We start from the raw sequence: 21,433 nt of genomic DNA, 5'->3' as shown, positions 1-21,433 counted from the left end.
GAAATACAGACAATGCAAAACCGTCACTCAAACACATACAGAATGTTTTAAAATGTTATAAAATGCTAAGCCGGAATACAAGCCAACACCCTCTGCAAATAAAAACACCTCCCAGAATGATTAACATCTTTACAAGTGACACCAATGTGGCTGTGTTTATGCAGAGTTTCCTGTTAAAATCCTGTCTAAATATACTGAGCATGGAGACCTTTGTACAGAAACAAATATTATGATAAAATAAATATCCGGTTTACAGCCGAACAAAGGAGGTAGCTGATGTATGGCTGGCACCTGACTTCAGCTTTGATCTCTCATGGTTGACAGGACTACAGAAACTGCTACTACTAATATATCACATATACATATATATATACAATTTGTTGTACGGTGCTCTGGATAAGAGCGTCTGCCAAATGCCAATAATGTAATGTAATGTAACATACACACATCTTCAGAAGTGGACAGTAGATATTGTCTTTATTTGGCATGAATTCCTTCAGTTGTATATAATCATATATTTTCCATCCATACTAGAAAAGTGAACATAAGAATGACTAGTTTATGAACTTGAGATATTTAGGCTTTCATAGTTGCTTTATACTTGCTTTTAAAAAATATATAAAAAATGCAGGTTTTCATGTTGAGACATGTCTCTGTGAACCTGTGACAGTCCCACAGTTCCATCAGCATAGTTCCAAGGGTTTGAGGGCTGTGAACCTTATAAAACGGGCACCATTTGTCCCTCTGAAGGTGTGAAAAGTGTCACTTCAGCAGCTCCCTGTCTCCCTCCTGGAGCTAATTTAGTGCAGAAATCTCACACAAAGTATGAAGACTTCGCTGCTCCACCTAGACCCCATAGAGGGCACACAAACACACAGAAGCAGATAAGCACAGATTTACAGTCTCGAGAGAGAGACATAGACACACACACACACAAACACATATGCAGACACACAGCCACATTCCCCACCTCCAGCCTGAGGTCCACCCCCCCCGGTTCGACACACCCACACACGAGCGCAGTATAGCTCCAGCTCTCCGCTCTGTCTCCCTCACTGTCTTTCTCACCTTGTCAGAGAGCACATCGCTGCCTGGATTACAGCAGAGGGTTACAGACACAGACACCGCTGATAGAAAGAGAGCACAGACAAACGCTCTCTCTCTCACACACACAGACACACTCACACACACCGGGTCAACATGGGGAGCAGCGTGTCCTGTGTTCCTCACCAAAACTTTAGGTTCTCCAGCAAGAGCTTCATCCGCCGGAACAGGTGAGGACAGCAGTCTTTCTGCCTTACACTACATTAGGGGCTATTTTGTATGGGTTCAGGAGAAGTTCTGCTGCTCAGTTCTGGTCCGGTCCCACCCCGTGTGCCTGATTCTGCTGTTATCTCGGAGCATACTTTCATTATTCATTGGACAGAAATGTGTGAGGTTAAGGGCGTTAACTGTGGACTAAACCGTTTTGTGCATGGTGAATAATGAGATAGGTTCATGTTTGCATTACCTCTGCATTGCCTGCTCTATTGGCCTCCTGGTTTGCATGCTGTACCTGTTGTAGGTATTTATACAGCAGTGTTCATCTCAAATACATAATGCCCTGCATGCTCTGCTTTTTTAAAGTGTCCCTTGATAAATTGTGGCATTGCTGATAATACAACTTCTTTCTTAGCCTGAAAGTTTTTCTTTGGGTTTATCTACCCAGTATTATAAAGAGGGTCACAGCAGAAAACTGTTGACAATATCTAATTGCATACTTTCAATAAAACATCAGGCATCAGTAAGAACACATTTTATTGGGAGAAGCAAAGCCTTATTACAAGATGTGTACTGTATAACTGTATAATGATTATTGCGCTGGATTAAATTAGGACCACGTGCTTCTTCATCAGCCTCAGATGCAATTCGTGCTGTAATCTTTTTAAGTGGCAGTTGTGGTTTGAAGGATGAAATATGTTTAAGTTTCAGTAGTGGTTTTAAGGAATATAGAACAAACATTGAGCAGGGCTGACCTGCTGGTTTTCCACCACAACACGGTGGAATGCTGATCCACTCTAAAGTTTCTGCGGAGGGGCCTTCCATCGGTTTATTGGGACCCTGCCGGTGAATCGTTTAGTCCCTATGGGGTATCAGCTTTCCCTTACCAAGGCGTGCAAGCGCACTGCCACGGATCTTGTTCAAACTGAGAGCCAGTATTTTCAAATAAAAACAGGGTACAATAGTCCAAAGTGCCTGTTGCCCCCATTAACAAAGTGGCTAGCAACAACAATGACCGCAGTGTTCCCACTTTGATTATTCCACGATTTATAGATGAGAAAGTTCTGATCCACAAGCAAAGGCAGAGAAAAAATCTGATGATACATAGATGATAAATATTGGTCTGCTATTTCCTGGCCACTTGTTATTTTCTATTGTCCCTTTGTTAAGATTTTCGAAGATCCACCTTTGACCATTTTATGGCATTGACGTTTATTGCAATTTATTTTCATTCAGACTATGAGTAAACCCTTTGTCTCTATCTTAATCACTTGCAAATGAGAAACTGACTCACAAGTGATTTAAACTGGACTATCGAGTTTAGTAAGATGGACTTCCTCCCTCATCAATACACAGGGGGTGAAAGGAAGTCATTTATTTAAACGATGACACTTGTGACAAAAAGTGGAGGTCAGCTGTGACAAAGGAAGGCATTGAAGCATTATTTTAACATTCGTATTCTGCAGCTACATAACAGTGACCCGTATTGTGTTGGGGAAACTACTGAACACTACACTCCAATGACAGTGCCTGAAAGGCAAATTACAATGGATGTTTGGTCAGTAGCTTGGGTCAGTTGATCCACAGTTAAACTGGAACAGCGGCAATACACATGACACTATGTAAATGTAAACTGCAGTAGCACAAATTAACCGTGACAAATTAAAAACAAACTGCAAAAATACCCCAAAAATCTCTGTCTAAAGGATATGGCACAAAACCCTCAGGCTGCCTGAACTACTCAAGTTAAATTCAGTTCCACAACATTTCCCCCGAAATCTGCCTTAAGCAGTTTAAAAAATCAGCATTTCCCAAAATACAAATGTACCATTTAAGTTTGTGGAAATGTTGCAGTGGTACCAGTTTCATCACAACTGTCTCACAGTGCCATAAGAACAGCAAAGAAAAAGCAGTCATCTCTACTGTATTCCATTAGAAACAGACCACTTTCCTAGAGCAAGCGCTTTGTACGGTGACGAATGATCAGGACATTTTGGAAGTGAAAGTGAAAATGAGACCTATTTTTAAAGCTAGTTTTCAGAAGAAATCTGACTTCTGTTAATTGTTCCCTTGGAAACAGCAGCCGCTTGTTCCGTAAGAAGAACCCGCAGGAGGGCCAGGTGAAGTCCAACAGCATCATAAACATCCTGTGCACTGTTACCCCCAGGAAGGTGAGGCCTCTAAGCCAGATACTTACTCTTTTTTCCTCAAAATGTTGTTTACAGCTTCTTCCCCCAGTCTCGAATGCCCAGTTGTGTTCATTAGCGCTCACTGCTGCAACCTCGGCTGTCAGTTTAGAAGAGTACAGACAAGCACGTGCTCTCCTGCAAAGCGTGTGATGTCGGCAGCCTCTGATCACACCACAGTTGGAAGTCAGGCTTGCTCAAATATTCAGAGGAAGCCACTTCACATGCAGCTTAACAGAGGTCCTTGTGGGAACCTGATCGACTTTGCCCTGTCAGGCTTCCTGGTCACAGTCAGCATGGGCACAGTCAGCATGGGCATCAAATGGCAGATTCCAGACCACGGGGCCCATGAATGTGTTAGAGCAGTGCTTTAACAGATTCAGCCTCCCAGCAACCTATGAGCCTTATATTTCAGTTGAGTTGGAATTGAATATTTCAGTGGATTTAAATTTAGTGCCACATATCCTCCCAATCCTGAATTAAAAACCCACTTCATTTTATGGGCGACATGGCTCAGGCAGTAAGAGCAGTTGTCTGGCAGTCAGAGGGTTGCCGGTTCGATCTCCCGCCCGGGCTGTGTCGAAGTGTCCCTGAGCAAGACACCTAACCCCCAAATGCTCCTGACGAACTGGTCGGCGCCTTGCATGGCAGCCAATCGCCGTCGGTGTGTGAGTGTATGTATGAATGGGTGAATGAGAAGCATCAATTGTACAGCGCTTTGGATAAAGGTGCTATATAAATGCCAACCATTTACCATTTTAGTGTTAATAATTATGCACTCAAATAAAATATATCTGCAGACACTCTCACACATATTCCAAGCATGAAAAGGAGCAGGATTAATGAATATCATTTTACACAGGATGGCACACCCTCATTAATATTGATGAGAAAGACTGTTAATTAACTTTTGTTAAAAAAGTGTTAAAATCCTGACATTTTAAAATCCTAAAATGAAAATAGCGAGCTTCAGGTTGAATGTCAAAATGAACATTTGTCTCAGATCTCTTCAGTGCACGTCACACAATAATTCACTCCTCAGGTTTCCTTTAGAACATACTGTACATTCTGCAAACAGTTGTGATGGACTCTGCATTCCTGTACTGTGTCTAATGCCATACAGTGCTGCTGGAGGCCTTGGGTCTGACTGACTGTGAGCAGATTATTAGGAACCTTCATAAACCACATTTGAAGTATTATCAACCATACATATGTCTTCTCAAGTATTTTCAATGCCAACAACAAGGGACTTTACTCAATTGGACATGATGGTATGGGTAGGTGTGTGACCGCCATTTTCTCCTTATGAATCATTTCACTGTTTATCTGGAGTTCAAGTGGACCACATTCTTTGACCTACAAACCTACTATGTATATTTCCATGACATAGTCCTTCCATCAACGCTTACACAGTAAAATATGTATGCATATGAACCGTGTTAGAGTTGAATTAACACCGGACAATTTACCGTGTAGTTTTGTCATAAGGGATGCACCCTTGACCAGTTATGTCTCCTTCATACAGGAGATGTCACAGAAGGATCTGAAGACGATAGAGAACATAAAATGGAACCCGCCATTTGCGTACGACCCCTCGGCGGGCTGGAAGAAGAGCAGCGTTAATGTGAAGAACTACGGCCGCATGATCCACAGCTCCAAAGTACGCTTCCGGTTCCTCCACTGCCAGGTGAGCCTCGCCCTCCTGCGTAACCACGGCAACGCTCGGCTTAATGCTGCCCGTCCCCTATCTGTCGCCTCTGTGACCCCACTGTGCTCCGCGGTTTTAAATAAAATGTGCTTATTACAGTGTGTCAAGGTGTGAGTTTACATCAATTATAGGTGCTAGAATGTGCTATCAACCAGAAAGGGAGGAACAACTGAAGAATGGAAATGAAAAGTTGTGAAATGGGGGGGTGGGCGGGTTTGTGGGGATGGTGGGGGGTTAGCACAGATGAAACGCTGCCGTTTTATCTCACTGAAACTGTCAAATATTGAAAGACGGAGCACAGGAGATCAGAGACCTTGTCTGAACATGCAGGGCAATCGGGGTTGTGAAACTTCCCTGTTCTCGGTAATGTGCATACTGGGAAGAAACGAAAAAGATGAGGGAGGGAAAGGCAGACTATTTCTTCAGTTTTATCTAGTCTTTACAGTTTTCAGTTTCTATTATTATTACACAAATGTTTAGTCATTTTAATTCTTCTTTCTTTCAATTGAGTTGGTTTGGTACTAATCTATTGGCCAGTGTTGATGATGTTTGATAAAATGGTGGCTTGTGTCTTCGTATACTGCAAAATATCCAGTGTGAATTCAACTCTAGCGGAGTACATATGAGTTCAATAGGGTGCATATACTGTATACTCTGCAAGAGTTGAATTAACACAGAACATGTTACCCAACCAGGCTAGATTCATATCTACTGTTTGAAACATTTCAGCTGTACACACTGTTAAAGTGGCTTCAAGAGCAGTAGTGAGATAAATGAGCCCTATAGGTAATTATTGACGTCAAATTGTGTAACCAATCTGCCCTTATACTCTGTCTCTCTGGTAACGCAATGGCCAATCTCTTTCTCCATCATCTCACTTCCCTCAGGACATACACGACTGCTTCTTGGACCTCTTCCAGACACACCTTCATTTTGTCTCCAACAACCCAGCGGGGTTGACCTACCAGGTGAGGGCTTGTTCACTCAAGGCCACACTTCCTCCTGTGTCTTAACATCTCACTCCTGGCACAGAGAGAGTCAGGTCTCTCTCCCACGTAGATGCATTACTGCCAGATCGGACCATGATCGGCAAGAGCAAACTAATGAACAGTTGCTGCTTAATGCCTGCTGGTTGACATCTGTTTTCCTAACTGTGGACAATTTCCTCCAAGATAAGAAATGGCTACAAGATTCATATTTATCAGTTATCATGCCCACGGCACAGGGATAGGGAGGTCATATACAGCACTAATGGCAGCTATAGATGAATTATGAATAGATGAGGAAAAAAGAAAGCTAATAGCTAATAGGAGGTTAGCCTAATGGGTTTACACATACAGATGCCCCATGTAAGGTTTTGTCCATAAATTTCTTGGTAAAACAGACCATAACAATATTTGGGGTGGTCCTCTGTGTATCAATAAATAAATGGGTTACTTTGAAATAATATATTACCGGACAAAATGAAGTGGGTAAAATTAAAAAATCAGTATAAGGTAAGAAAGTAAGAAATGCTTTTTTCTTCTTTTTAAATTTCTTTCACCAATTTAACCAGAGCAATGCCATAATTTGCCTCCACTTTTTTGCCTTAAAACAGACTGTAGAAAGTTAATTCACTTGGCCAATAGGTCTATCACAGTAGGCACGTAATGAGACCTGCATGGTCAATATGAAATTTTACTGTGTCTGTTGTGGTGCCCCGTTCAGGCCAGGGTTGTGGCTGCTTACAGTAGATAAGAGCCCCACGCCTTCCCGGTCATAAAAGATTTCACCCTGCTGTGATATCATAAATCTCACTACATCATGAGTCACTGCATCACTTGCTGTGATAGACTAGGGGACTAGTTTTAATATCTTAGTGTTATTGAAATGTGCATAATAATGTTCATGTTAGTCAGTCATGAAACATGATACAGTATGATGATGTCATGTGTGAATATGACAGGACCCAGTTCACATCCTCATTTAAATGACTGTTTAACATTCCCACAGGGCACTCTTCCACTGAAGGAAGTCACAATTTGCAAACTTTCCAACAGTGGCGGCATCGGGGAGGCTAACGACTTTGCATTCCAAATTAACGGTAAGCGGGCCGCGTCTGTAAAAGGGGGCTGCAGCCCGGTAGAGCCAGAGAAGAGCACAGCCCAGAAAAGTTCATGTTACAGAGCTTGGGCTCACTGCTTTGACTTGCTCTGCTGAGGTCCAACTGGCACAGGACTGACGGGTAGACCAGAAATCATACAGGGTAACTACAAAACAAAAACTAAACACATACTCAAAATACAGATATGTGCTCACATATTTAAGATGGCCCCCCACCTAAAACTATATATAGCACATACTGTAATATATGAGCTGTGAACTTTGCCTGCCATCTGATACAAGCAGATCAACACACAGCTGACACTTTGGTTTTTTTCATATTTAAAAACTGAGCATAGAAATATGTAGAATGATAGAGACAAACTAATACTTGAGTAATATTTTAGTAAATCTTAACATTTTGATTTACATCTGCACCATCTATGTGTGGACTGATGTTACCTGCAGCAAAACTGTGGTGAGCCAACTCCCTAATGGTGATAATCTGGGAAAACGTTTGACATGCCCTGGCAAATATCTTTGACCAAACTTTAAGTAAGAGCACAAGGTGCTCATCGGATAATTGCCTTAAGCACGTTTCCCATGGCTCTTTACCTCACATTCAGAAAACCCCAAAGCCCTTTACAACTGGGATAGACATTCCACTGATTCTAAAGGGCCATAAAGCATCACTTGAGGAGCCTCCAAACCCCACCCTTTGGCCTGAGCTGACATAAGCAGGGCCTCTGTGTGTGCAGTAGGGCCTGCTGGTGACAGAAAGTTCTGCTGGTTATACAGGGAAATTTTTGTTCACTGACAGGTGCAGCAGGACTCACTCAGCTGTTGAGTGAAGACACCATTGCGTGCCCTTGCTAAAATATTGCACATTCTAACGAGGGCTTCTTCTTACGGGGCTTGTCACCAAGATGTGTTCGCTCAATACACATAAATTATTAACACATGCCTTAGGGAAAGGTCTGTCTCCACAACAAAATGAAAAACCGTGTGGGAATCATTCAGTTTTGACCTCGACGTGATACAAGCACCAGATTCGAATGACCAAATGAATGTTCTTTCAGCAGTTCGTCCAGTTCAAACGGGCATTTGGTTTTAATATAATGTACGAGACAGAGTATGAGGTGGAAGGCCCTAATTCAAACAGGAAACAAACCTCTGGAACAAATGAGTCAAAAACAGATGAGTCAATTGTAGTATCTATAAATGGATATCAAGGACAAGAACTCAAGTTATTCTAGCTTATTGTACATATACACAAGGAAAACTGAAGAAAAATTAAATGCGAAACGAAAACAAAGAATAATTTTTTTGCTGAAGTATTGGGAGTATTCTCGGTCATACAACGAACAAAAATGTAATAAGACCATTCTAGCTATATTGCTATTCTCAAAACGATGTGCCCCTTTCACATCTCTGCTCAATATAGCTTCACATGCTCCTGTGAATACTCCAGCACACCTTTCAGCGCCTGGTATCTAACCGTCCAATTAAGACTGGAATGTATAGGAAGCAGACATGGCATTCACACGCCACAGAGTGGCAGAAATCAAGTCTTCAACTTGCACTTGTATGGCAGCGGTTACAATGGCTTCAAAATCTCATTTCTCATAAGATTAATCTATAGAGTTCAAACTTTATCTATGGGTCACTTTTAGCACTTGGAACTGTACATCCCTCTAGGGTCTTTCAGCGTACGTCGCTTTGGACAAGAGCGTCTGTTAAATGCCTGTAATGTAATGTCAAAAAAACAACAATTTGTATAAGATACTCTTAAGTATCACCAGCATTGGTTCATAGTACTGACATACGTTCCAAGCAGTGACATATTTCTGCACCTAGTTATTAAACCCTTCCGCAGAAAGGCTGATCTCGAGAAGGGCTTGTTTTTCAGTAGGTCGTGTTGCAATGATAGTGACGTATGAAGGTCAGCTATTCTAGTTCATTCCTGAAAGAACATACTTTCTCCTCAAACAAACAGGCTGCAAATGAAAAAGCAAGCAAGTCGAATCTAAGCTTAGCAATGATATAAACTTCACATTTCTGAAAAGGAAATTTCTTTAGGAAGGCATTCGCAAGACATTTACGCATCATGTACTGTGAGAGCATGTGAAGTTATCCTGCCTTCTAACACACAGTTTGATGTCCACACAGCTGCATTTGAAGTAATTGCATTACATTACATTACAATAACTTAGCAGACCCTCTTATCCAGTGATACACATAAGGGGAGAGCATCAGTGATAAAATGTGGTGAAAATGTAATGTGAACATTGGTATCCTCACTAAAGCAGAGGTTAAAATTGTGGTTAAGCCTAGTGGCTAAGGAACACGACTGGGATCCACAAGGTCAGTGGTTCAATCCCCGGTGTAGCCACAATAAGATCCGCACACTGTTGGGGTTTCTTGAGCAAGGCCCTTAACCCACCTGGGCGGCCTGTCTCCTGCTTAGTCTAATCAAATGTAAGTTGCGTTGGATAAAAGCGTCAGCTAAATGACATCTAATGTAGTAATGTAATTTAGTTACTGTCTGCTGCAGTGCATTGCAGTTAGGGAGCTGGTTGTACGTTTCTCTCCGTAAGCTCACAAGTTTGTTTCTCTTCTGGAATATGCGTGGAACTGTGCCACCTTCACACCTCTGACCTGTTCTGCTCCCCCACCCCCACAGGAGTCAGCCTGAATCCCATCATCGTCTACTGCTCTGGTCAAGAGGAGCTGGACACATGGTTCGGCCTCCTGAAGGAGCACGTCGAAGCTAACGGAGGCAGTGTTACCTCAGCCGAAGCTAGTGCGTACACTAGACTCAAGGTAGGTCACTCTGTAGCCCAGAATTAAAATGATGCCTTTTATCTATTGTGGTGCCTTCATATATGCACCATGTCTTATTGTATAGCTATGTTGGACAAGAGCGTCCGCTAAATAAATAAGTGTATGTGTGTAAAGGTGAATATCTCCAGTCCCTCTGTGGGACACACTTCAGATGCCCCTGGAGCACTGCAGGAATAACAGCAACGGATTCATTAACCCGTTCAGTCCCAAGTCCAGTATGAAGTGGCTCCGCCCAAATCCCAAGGGTTTTGGCTTTGGTTGAGAAAATTGAGAAAGTTGAGAATTTAGTATAGGCTTTTAATTGGGGCTCAAAACAGTAGTATATAGCATATATATATATGATTGGTATAAGGCAAAGGTATGGCACTCCTGGGACTGATAGGGTTAACTAATGCGCAGTGCTTGTGGACAGTGCTGTACTAAGACCTCTCTGTGTGGGCGTGGGAAGAAGAGCTCCACGTGCCGCAGTCCTAGCGGCCGCATCAGAAGAGAGTTAACGTCTCAGCTGTGCTGCGGTGTGTCCTTATTGCACACACCTATACCTGTGTTGCAATAGGTTGCAAAATCTGACAAGCCAAAATCTGTTTACTCCCCCATATGGAGTAGAGATCCGAAGGAACTTGTTGTTCTGTTCCAGCCTTGGAACGAGGCCTTGCCTGGCCAGGTGCTCAGCCACAAATGATAAAAATGCCAATCAAGCTGCTAATCCCAGAGACTGACCCAGCACCTGGCAACGGCTGATTACCTTAATGAGTGGAAGAAAAGAAACATGTACTGTTTCTGTAAACACAGGATTAACCTGGAGGTGAGAGCCATGGGAATTTTCTGACCTTAATCTTGTGTTTTTTTTCACCCAGTACACAGTGGACAGCCCCAGGGCAGGAGAGGACCTGAGGAATTCGGTCATGAATGAGCCCATTTACGAGTGGGAGGGGTCGCAGAGGGAGTCCCTGGGACCCGTCACTCACGTCACCAAAGTGAGGCTGCAGCACCTGCCCTGCAAGGTAACCCAGCCCTGTCAATCAAAGCTGCGTTCACAGCCTCTTTCATTACACCAGGTGATGTCATAGCGTACATTCCGGCAATTCAAAAAGTCAAAAAGTCACTCATAACCCAACAGGCAGCTGACGTCAAGAAGGCATATTTTTGTCCAATACAAATCCGCATATTATTCTGTGCTGAAAGAAAACTCAGCGTGTTGACAATGTACTGCATGTCAGAAAACCACAATTAACACATCGTACTGAGTGGGTGACTTTGACAAATGGCAGTTTTCCTGTTGCGAACCGGAAAATAATGACTGACTTTCCAGCATTATGCAATGCTGAGATGTGATAGAACATTTGCTGGAGGCATAATTTTGATTCTCACTGTACTTGTGGGACAGTTAAGGATGCTCTTTGTCTCAGTGGCATAATTACAAAATCTTGCTTTGAACATCCTGTGAAGACAGGATGTAGCCACTGCTGCGCGGTATTACAAAGTCAACATAACCAGGGATGATAAAAACAAAACTGAAATAGCATTCCAGATACTCCAAAAGTAAAAAAAGGCACGGCTTGTTAGCGAAAACACAGACTCTGATTGTGCACTTCTTATTGAACTTTACATTTGTTTTCACAAAGCCAATATACCCATGTCCCTTACCTGCATGTAAGTCTCTAAATACTGGGAGCACATCCAAACTTTAAAAAAGCTTTGTTTGATGAGGCTGGCTAAATAGACTTTAGACCCATTGCTCTCACTTGGTCTTGACTTGACTGCCAGCTGACACACCCTCATTAGTAAAGACAAACAGAGAACATGTCTGGGAAAGCGCTTCAGCTTTGAAAGGCTTACACAATGAAACGTTGTTTATTTCGTAAAATTGCATACATTACCATTAGTGTGCATCTAATATACTTCCATATCATGGGCAAAAGCCTCGAGCAACACAAACAAAGCCATCTCCTCCAACTCCATCCAACTATCCATCCATTATCTTAACCCGCTTATCCTGAACAGGGTCGCAGGGGGGCTGGAGCCTATCCCAGCATACACTGGGCGAAAGGCAGGAATACACCCTGGACAGGTTGCCAGTCCATCGCAGGGCACACACACCATTCACTCACACACTCATACCTATGGGCAATTTATACTCTCCAATCAGCCTAACCTGCATGTCTTTGGACTGTGGGAGGAAACCGGAGTACCCGGAGGAAACCCACGCAGACACAGGGAGAACATGCAAACTCCGCACAGAGAGGCCCCGGCCGACGGGGATTCAAACCCAGGACCTCCTTGCTGTGAGGCGGCAGTGCTACCCACTGCACCATCCGTGCCGCCTATCATCTCATCCAACTGCAGCATTAAAATCATATAAATCACCTACAGTAGTTGCTAGCTAAAATGGCTGACTGAATGTAAGGTGTTCATTTGCTTCATGTTGACCACAATGTCTCTCCAGGAGCAGTACAACAGGCTCCTTGTGATGTACCCATCCACCCTCATCATCCTCACTGAGGAGTGCGATGGCCTCTTCTACAAGGTACTTCATCACGATGAGTCATATTCCACTAAATTATGTAGCGTTTTGTCAGGAGACTGCAGGTGTTATACCGTGGGGTGATATGAGCAGCCAGTGTGCACCAAAGACGGCACTTCAGCAGAGATCGTGAGAAATGAGAAAGGCTCTAGGAAGGGCCCTGTGGCCAGATTGGCAGGAATATAGTACGTACTTGGAAAGTAATATCTCTACTGTCTATCAGGAGTTTCAAGGGATCTTAAAGTCATCAAGAGGCAGGACCTAATTTTACCTGTGACAGAATACACTACTACCCAGTCTCCCAGTGATTGCATATACGCATTACACAGAGATACCAAGCCTAGGAAATGAGTCCTTTACTGTGGTGCAAGGGTGGGTTTGATGTGGGTTAGTCTAAAGACATATATGTAATATATATAATTCATATATATAATATATGTATCTTGACAACATTGAGACATACTGTATGATACTAGCAACTGAGGTGCCTTGTCTGTGCAAAACATGATAGCTTTATCATTCATGTAATCCATTTTTAGCTGAGTTTTTTAAAGCACCAGTGATGTTTATGCTAATATGTGCATTTTCAGGGGAAGCTGCCTCTGGACACAGTCAGTGTGACCTTGCCATGCCAGGGTGTGAAACCCAACACATTCCTGATTGAAGGTAAACTATTTTAAAAGATGAACTGTATACTTGTGCATCATTTGCTAGACGTTCCTCTAAAATGCATGTTTCTGTGTTTATTACGTGAATAAACACAAAGGCAGTCATTAAGGTCCTGCTGACCCTCACGGTTGTGGTTTTGTCTTCAGGGAAAATGATACACCCCATCGTTGTGTCCTGCCTGGATGAGAATGACTTCACTGAGTGGATCCGCCATTTCAAGAGCACACCGGCAACAGTGCACATCCCCCCTCCTCCAGTCTATGACATCATTTACACTCCGACAAAGACAGAGGTGAGGCGCGTTCAGAAATACTGCACCCCGTCAGGGAGTATCATCCTGTTCCTTCTCTCCACCCGGTCTCTCGCACCACCACAGCAGACGGAAGGGAACGATGCTTTGTTTCTGTTTGCATTCCCACACATTAGATGCGGTGCGCTATTAGCACGTTAGCTTGCTGAGGTAAATAGCCTGAACTCAAGTCATGGACACTTGTTCTGTTACTCTGGTGAGGGCATCCACTTGCTGTAGTGCAGTGGTAACCAACCCTGTTCCTGGAGATTTACAGTATCCTCCTGTAGGTTTTCACTCTAGCCCTAACAAAGCACACCTCATTCATCAGCTAGAGATCTTGTTGAGCTGCTAATTATTAGAGTCAGTTGTACCAAATTAGGGTTGAAAGGAAAACGTATCTTGAATATGCTTGTGATTACAATTTTCTTAACTGAACATACTGATGCAGATGAAACAATCACGACTGGTAACTGGAAGCAGAAAGTTCTAGAACAGTGACAGTAAATGTGTAAAAACATGAAAGGGTTAAAGCTTCCTTGCACGACCCCTGTAGGCTCCAGCACTGGACAGATGGAGTGGACAGAGCGGCATGGATTTGGATAATTCCCTGAATAAGAGTGGATCCAATGGGCTTCCATTCCTCAACCATGTGGAGGATCTTCTGTCGCCAGGGTACACCGAGCCACTCTGTGTAAGTCTCATCACCTACATGTTTGCATGCCGTGTACATCTCCTGGTAATTACTGTACATTATAGAATAAAATAATGTAAATATAGAAAATCAAACATACAAAAAAAAGAAAATATATATATATTATAAACACTCAAGGGTGCTTTTAATATCCTTAGAGTATATGGGTTGAAAAGCTTTTATTGTAGCATGCCATTTGATGCCATGGATAATGCCACAATTTTCAATGAAAAAAGATTTACGTAAACCCACAACATGTTAACAGATACACCTATTCATTGCTGAACTGTGAATCCACACTAAGCTGAAGACCACACCAGTGAACCTGACACCAGACAGAGCTGTTGTGTTTCACGCTGAATGGGATTTTATGGCAGTGTCATGTGACCTCAGGATCCCCTGGGCAGGCTGCCCATCAAATCAGTTGATAACGGGCCAGGCAGGGAACCCTCCTGGAGAACAGGGAGGCTTTGTTCCTCCAGCGCTTAACGTAACGTTGTGTGGCTTTCAATCTCTCCCAACCGTGGGCTGAAAGGAGAACTAATAACCGTCACTTTCCCACAGTCCGGGCTGGTGCATGGTTACACGCAGTGTCATGTTTTTACTGCCTTCTCAAATTCTGCTGCCATTTCAAAAAATGCGAAAATGTGACATCAATGTAACATCAATGTAACATTGTATTGTTTCTGTAACCTAATTATATTGTTGTGGATTTGGGGGAGTAGGCTGGCTGGAATTGGAATTTTCAGGATTTGTTTCTCAGTGCAAACATGTTCACTTTTTCAGCTGGCGTAAAATGATATATAGCAGACAAACAATTTTACACTGATATATTAGCCCACAACTATGTGATTAGACTGTTCCTAACCGAACATTTTAATGCTGATGTGACACTCAATACTGGTAGCTGAAAGCAATGAACTAGAACACTGGCTAAGAATACTGAAAATGCATTACAAAAAGTCCACTCTCCAAGGGCTTAACATATTTACGCAACACAGTTCATCACACTGCCCATCCCTGTTCTAATCAGAATCAGAATCAGAATTCACTTTATTCGCCACATAGTTTTTACGTACAAGGAAACGTAATGACTGGCTCTGCCCACCGCCCCCATCCTGCAGATTGCCTTACGCGCTGCCACAGGTTCATGAATGTGTCAGTGTGTGAAAGGTTGTGCTGTCCCTGTACAGTACCTCTCCAGCCGGCCCACCTCCGGAGAGACGCGGTTGAGCAGCGTCAGCAGCAGCGCCTCCTCCCGCCTGCGCCCCCCCCACGAGGTCCGCCCCCCCTCCTCACTGCGCTACTCCTCCCCCCACTGCTACTCCCAAGCGCTGGACGATGTACCGCCATCGCCCGTCTACAACACGCCCTACACCGCCATGAGCCAGGGGGCCCCTGTTCAGCTTGTGGAGAAGGCCCCCCTCGTCAAGGTACCGAGATCTGTCCGACCATCCATCTGTACCCATTTACCTAACCATAACCCTAACTCTTCATCTGTACCCATTTACCTAACCATAACCCTAATCCTGCACCCATTTACCTAACCCTAACCCTAACCCTAACTCTTCCCTAGCCGTAACCCTAACTAACCCTAACCACAGGTTACATGTGTTACGAGGCAGTACATCCCTGTTACTTCAATCACGGTCCTCAAGGGGCAAGTTTTTCCAGAGTGGTTTTCCACTCACTCCTGGAAGTCAGCTGTGAAGATAGTCTTGCCAATCAGTAGCACTAATTATTCAGTTAATTACTTTGGAGAAAAGAAAACCAGGACCAGATTTGGATTTGAGGGCCAGATTTGAGTTTCCATGCAACAGCTGCAAAAGGCCTGCATATCATTTCAAAACTAAAATCACTAGACTCATCTCTCCTCTCACCTGTGTTCAGTCCAACAGCTGGAGCACCTCCCAAACGGCCACCAGGTACCAGCTCTCCATCCCCCAGAGGCACTCAGACATGTGTGGCCCCCGAAAACCACTGTCCCCCCTCTACGATGACCCCCACACCTCTGGGGAGTATCTGTGTGATGACAACTATGTGAGGCCACCGGTAAGTGGATCTCACCTCTCGCTTTACTCAGGGCCCGGGCTGACTCAGGGCTCTAAAACGGACAGGGCCCCGGGGCCACAGCCGCGTGCCTGGAGCCCCCCCCTCTCACCATGCTGAGCATGGAACATTAAAGCATTAAACACCATCTCGGGTGGCTCTCCAGGGAAACAGGCTTCCTAATGGCCATTTAATATGTGCTTGGCTGACCATCAGTCCTCCCAAACACTTTCCCATTTTAGTTTGTTTATAATGCGTTATCAAACATTTCTGTCATGCACATGGTCATAATAAAATCGTAATTGCAGTAAACTTTGGCCATGGCTGGCAGCTGAGACGACAATTATTAATGTTTGAAGTTACTGTTATCCTCTCACTTGGTGAGATTGTGATATTTTGTGTAAGCAAAGGCATGAAATTAAAGTAATGTTTTTTGATTGGTTTATACTGAAATGATGGACCCACATTCAGACTAAGTTCAGCTAGCACACACTATGATTTCTGATACCATGTTTTTGCACACAGCAGGTGTCAAGACAGTGCTGGGAGGGGTCAGTGCTCCAGCGGAGTCCCCAAATACTGCCTACCCACTTCAGGCTCGACGCCCCTCCTTTGGAAAGGAAGTACAGGAACAAACCATCCCTAAAACAGGAAGCACAACACAGTCACAACAGTGTGGATCTAAGGACAGAGGACTTCTCCAAACTGAAACTGTCCTCCCCTACAGCTGCCGCCAGACACATGACCGCCACGCAGGTATGAATGTGCCTAACGCTCCAAGCATACTACAAATCTCAGAATGACCCAGTGTAGACTACTGTGCATGTGCGCCTTATCAGACATGCACTCTGCTCTTCATTTGTTTGGCAGTTGGCCCCACAGCATTGCATTAACAAATTAAATGGAAGAATTAAGTACAAAGAATAGCTGCAGTAGTAAAATGTGGCAAGATTTCATCGATACATATATCAACTAATGTATGTAATAGGTATATAATTTGTTTAAAACCACAAAACATCATGCAAGTAAAAAAGCTTATTAAAAAGAATAGTGTTGTGATACAGTCATCCTCTAACAAGAAAGAAGTACATGAGAATGCTTTAATATGCATATAATAAAAAGATGTTTTAATGCTAACAGCAAGTTGTGGCAAATGACTGGATCTGTGCAAACACTGTAAAAATGCAGCGGGGAGCTCTGAGGCCTGGCGGTATCTGTGTGTACCCAACCTCCGGTCGGCTGGGCGACCGAGCGACCAGGGGCACCCAGAGTCCCGCTGATCTGGCTAACATTCCAGAGAGGCCGTGCTAAATTTAACCCCCGATCAAACAGATAAAATCACACTCTGCGTTTCCTATTCCACAGGCCACCTTCCCCACACAATGCCAGCGGATGTCCCTGGATTATCCACAAGGTAGGAATGTCCGGCATGCCGGCCTGGCGTTCTGCCGTGTCGCAGCGAGATTCAGTGTTTGTCTTTCCGTTCGGCCGTCTGAATGCGCCATGCGAGTCTGCATTACTGTGTCTGCGTCTGCGTGCTGCGTCTGCGTCTGCGTGCTGCGTCTGCACGTCCCCACTGAGAACCCTGCTGCAATCAGCTGAGCTGAGCCGCAGACTCATCACAATCTCACACCCTGCTGTTCGTGGAGAACCGCAGTCGACGCGCAATGACGGGAAACGTTGAAAGACTTCTCTTTTGTGTAAAATAGGTCAGAACGCACGCAGCTCAACGGCTGGGGGAAAATGCGTAATTTATTCCTTACCACTTGTAACAAACGCACTGATTGCTGAAATTGCCAGAAATAGGCAGAGTGTGTTTATCTTTTAATTTATGTGAAATGCTGAAGCACGTCCTAATCCGGGCTGGTGTATGTCTATAAATACGGCCTGTTTGTGCAGCTGGAAGGGGTCTGAAGCAGAACGGGACATTCTGGCTCTCCACCTGAGTCACACCTGCAGCCTGCTGTTTGCAGACCCAGTTTCTGAGCCATTACCCTGCACTACGGTCCTGTTATAAATCTCACAGGGACAGCAGCAGGCTAATGAAGGCTGAGCGGAGATAAGACCCAGTCATTTGTCCTGTTAAATCACTGGAGCGTACGGCCATTGTGACACTGATCTAGACTTGCATATAAACATCCAGTCCCATGCTCTTTCTAAGCAGTGGTCTCTCACAGAAGCAATCTGTATGCCAGTATTGGGAAGCTGCAGACGGCAGCCTAGCCCGGCCAGTGTGGTCTGTGCCCGTGCCAGTGTCCGCCCTGCGATGCTATCCCAGAGTGCACTGCAGCTCAGGCTGTCGAGGCATGCCACTCTGCTTTAACCTGACCTTTCCTCCGAGTTATGACACGCTCTGTTTCCAGGCAGATCGGGGTGGGACGCGGATGGGCGGGCCGGCTATCAGGACTGTAATACTGGAGTTCACGAACACAGGGTGTGAACTAGGCTTAGAAGGGCTTCAACAGCCTTTTTACTGCTGCCCACACACACTAGGACACAGTACGCAGGATCACTGAGTTGTAGGAAAGAGCATACAAGGACGCCTCATGGCTTGTGCGTTATGTGCTGATATACAACTCACAGTGGGCAATTTTATGGAGTCGTATTTCATTGTCTATTCCTTATAATTATACTTGTCCAAACAACTTTTTTTAGTTGGTTTAGTAAGGTTTACAAATGTCATATCTATATAATTAGAATTTATAGAAACAAAGTTATTGTATTAGAAATAATGAATGATTGTGAGTGAATCCAGTTTTTTATTAATGTATGAAAATATTACGCACATCCCCATTTTCACAGATGTGTATACAGTAGGCTTGCTGTCACATGACAGCACACACATCATAAAATGAGAATAATTAACTACAAATTGGAAAATGTCAGTATCAAAATCATTTTATATCTTTGAGGAATTTCACCGTTAAATGTAATGTAAATATCCTGACTTGTCTTTCCGTTATGAGTCACACTTGCGTCAGTGTAATTGACCTTCTTTTCAGAAAAAGGGCGAGACTTTGGACACGTATGCCGCAAACATATGTGAAAGTGAGAGTGGGAAGGAGATGGCAAAAAATGATTCATATAATTTCCAAGTATTAAGTCAAGTACTTTTAACTAACCGCCTGGCATGCCTCTGTCCCCCCAACAGAGACATTCACTAACTTGGAACAGCAGGGACCGGATGATTGGGACGATGACTATGACAACGTCTGGGACTTCAACTGTGATCCTGGTATGCTGCCAGTGTCTGGGATATTACCCCACCCAACGCAGGCACACCAGGGCAGGGGGGACATCAGTGATATGGCAGCACAGAAGAGATGGTTATAAAAAGAGGCCTGGCAATGTCTGCGGAAATTTCAAATTTTATATATAACTGCTAATGTATAGTATTGGATTTGTGGAGTGGCAGACTCTTACCAGGAGTGCAGGCTAAAATAGCTACAGGCTCACAGGTGAGAGTATCAGTACTGCAGTATTCCTGGTCTGCAAGTGCTGGGTAAATTGAGAGGCAATGGAAGTGAGGAGAAAGGAAAGAATGTTTTATAGAATGAATTAATCTGGGTTGTCTGATGTACAATATCTTGCAGGAAGTCACACAGGGAGTGTTTCAACAGTCAAACACCACATTGCTATGAGTTTTGTACCACATTGTGGTTAACTCCCAGATGACTCAAACGGCCAAACCAAATTCTTTTTTATGACTTTGACCCCATCCTTCCAAGTTACTAAAGTACATAGCGACTGCATTCCAAAGCACTTCCTTGTGTCCTGTAAATCGCCACACAAAGAGTAGTAAGATAATTTTACTTTGATATTAACACTAAAGGATACCCCTTCCTGAGAAAATGTTACAATAAGCAAGAAGTCTAAAAGCATCTGGTCCAAATAAGCACTTGTCTAGATTTATACACAATGTTTCAGACAAATACACAAAAATGTCTCCTGGAATGCTGCACTCACTACTCTCCAGAGCTGAATTTGGATCTTAAAGACAACTAGATAATAGATCTATCTCATTAATTGTAGTGTTACAGTACATTGTGCAATATGTAAATAGGTTATTTTAGAGTGTTTTCAGTTTTTTTATTACATTTTTTTTTTCCTGTTTAGTTTTTTATTAATTAAAACTGTGGTTACATTTATTATTTTTATTATTTATTTAGAAAGAGACTTGAATATTACTGAAAAAAGACATGAAGATATCTTTTAGTGACTCTTTTGATTGTGGTTATACTGCTACATTTTCCTGTTTTCTTCTAGAACTCCTTCAGAAATAGAATTTCAGTTATTTAAAAAGAAGTCTTCTTGAAAGACAGCAGAGCTACTGTGTTGTTCCTCTGTTTGTGTTTTGTATCTCTGTATTTCATCTGAAAATTAAAAAGCATTAAGCTGCATATATGCAATCTTTTTGAAACTGGCCAAATTTTGAACTATTATACTATTTCACTGTTGCTCTATTTTGTGTGTATGTGTTTGTTTGTGCATGTTTTTCTATGTTTTTTTTGTTTGTTTTTTTAACATTGCTTGTAATGGTGATCTTACACTGCCCTCTGTTGGTGTATCTGAATTATTGCATATCATTTAGGATTCAATTCATGGCTTTGTCATAGAACATAATCACATTTTGACAGCTAAATAGTAGTGAAAAGTGAATTTGTTTACACACATTTGATGCATCCTTCGTAATTACAAAATGGAAGATTTCTTATGAAGACTAGTATCAAACAAAACCCAGTACTTTATTTAAAATAAAAAGGTTGGGGATCTTATTTTAAAGCAAAGGCATTTTATTTAATTGGAACAGATTCCAAATTTAGGTTTTCTCTAATTAAGGTTTGCATATCTGTCCTGTCGACACCATAGAGCCTTTCTCTCATAAAACACAGTCACTGAGATTTTCGACACACCACTTCTACCCTAAAAATCACATTCTTTTTAACACAGACAGTCTCCATCTAAACATATGTCATTTAGCTCATGTCATCTTAAAATATCAAACATAATACATGTAGCATTTTGGCAACGCAAAATACTGCATGTATTGGGTTTACAGGATTGGAGTAATGACAAAAATAGAATAGTGTCAATGACATGATCAGCAACATTATTAATTTCCATTGGT

At 43.1% G+C, this 21,433-nt stretch overlaps 1 protein-coding gene across 4 annotated transcripts; it reads left to right on the top strand.

Moving 5' to 3' along the window:
- The first annotated feature begins 1,075 nt into the window (after window positions 1-1,075).
- On the top strand, window positions 1,076-20,705 carry plekhn1 (pleckstrin homology domain containing, family N member 1). Of its 4 annotated transcripts, XM_061220507.1 has the most exons (16): window positions 1,076-1,274; window positions 3,341-3,431; window positions 4,972-5,133; window positions 6,042-6,122; window positions 7,147-7,237; window positions 9,920-10,059; window positions 10,938-11,084; window positions 12,527-12,607; window positions 13,195-13,270; window positions 13,420-13,565; window positions 14,119-14,256; window positions 15,450-15,689; window positions 16,147-16,308; window positions 16,831-17,061; window positions 17,671-17,719; window positions 19,457-20,705. In XM_061220507.1, exons 1-16 carry the CDS (start codon window positions 1,201-1,203, stop codon window positions 19,636-19,638), a joined length of 2,091 nt encoding a protein of 696 aa, XP_061076491.1. In that variant the 5' UTR covers window positions 1,076-1,200; the 3' UTR covers window positions 19,639-20,705. The 4 variants fall into 4 exon arrangements, with proteins under 4 accessions (XP_061076491.1, XP_061076490.1, XP_061076489.1 ...); XM_061220506.1 differs by lacking the exon at window positions 19,457-20,705 and having other exon boundaries at window positions 16,834-17,061; window positions 17,671-18,090; XM_061220505.1 differs by lacking the exon at window positions 19,457-20,705 and having other exon boundaries at window positions 17,671-18,090.
- The last annotated feature ends 728 nt before the right edge of the window (window positions 20,706-21,433 follow it).

Source organism: Conger conger, chromosome 14, assembly GCF_963514075.1.
Source record: "Conger conger chromosome 14, fConCon1.1, whole genome shotgun sequence".
Classification (NCBI taxonomy): Eukaryota; Metazoa; Chordata; class Actinopteri; order Anguilliformes; family Congridae; genus Conger; species Conger conger.
Note: the sequence above shows the minus strand (reverse complement) of the source record. Positions and strands in the feature narration are given on the sequence as shown.

Excerpts from the sequence above, each read along its gene's own strand:
- plekhn1 (XM_061220505.1), top strand. The coding sequence starts at position 1,201 with ATGGGGAGCAGCGTGTCCTGTGTTCCTCACCAAAACTTTAGGTTCTCC. Across the intron at positions 10,060-10,937 it reads GTGCGTACACTAGACTCAAG|TACACAGTGGACAGCCCCAG; the intron begins GTAGGTCACTCT and ends TTTTTCACCCAG. Across the intron at positions 14,257-15,449 it reads GGTACACCGAGCCACTCTGT|TACCTCTCCAGCCGGCCCAC; the intron begins GTAAGTCTCATC and ends GTCCCTGTACAG.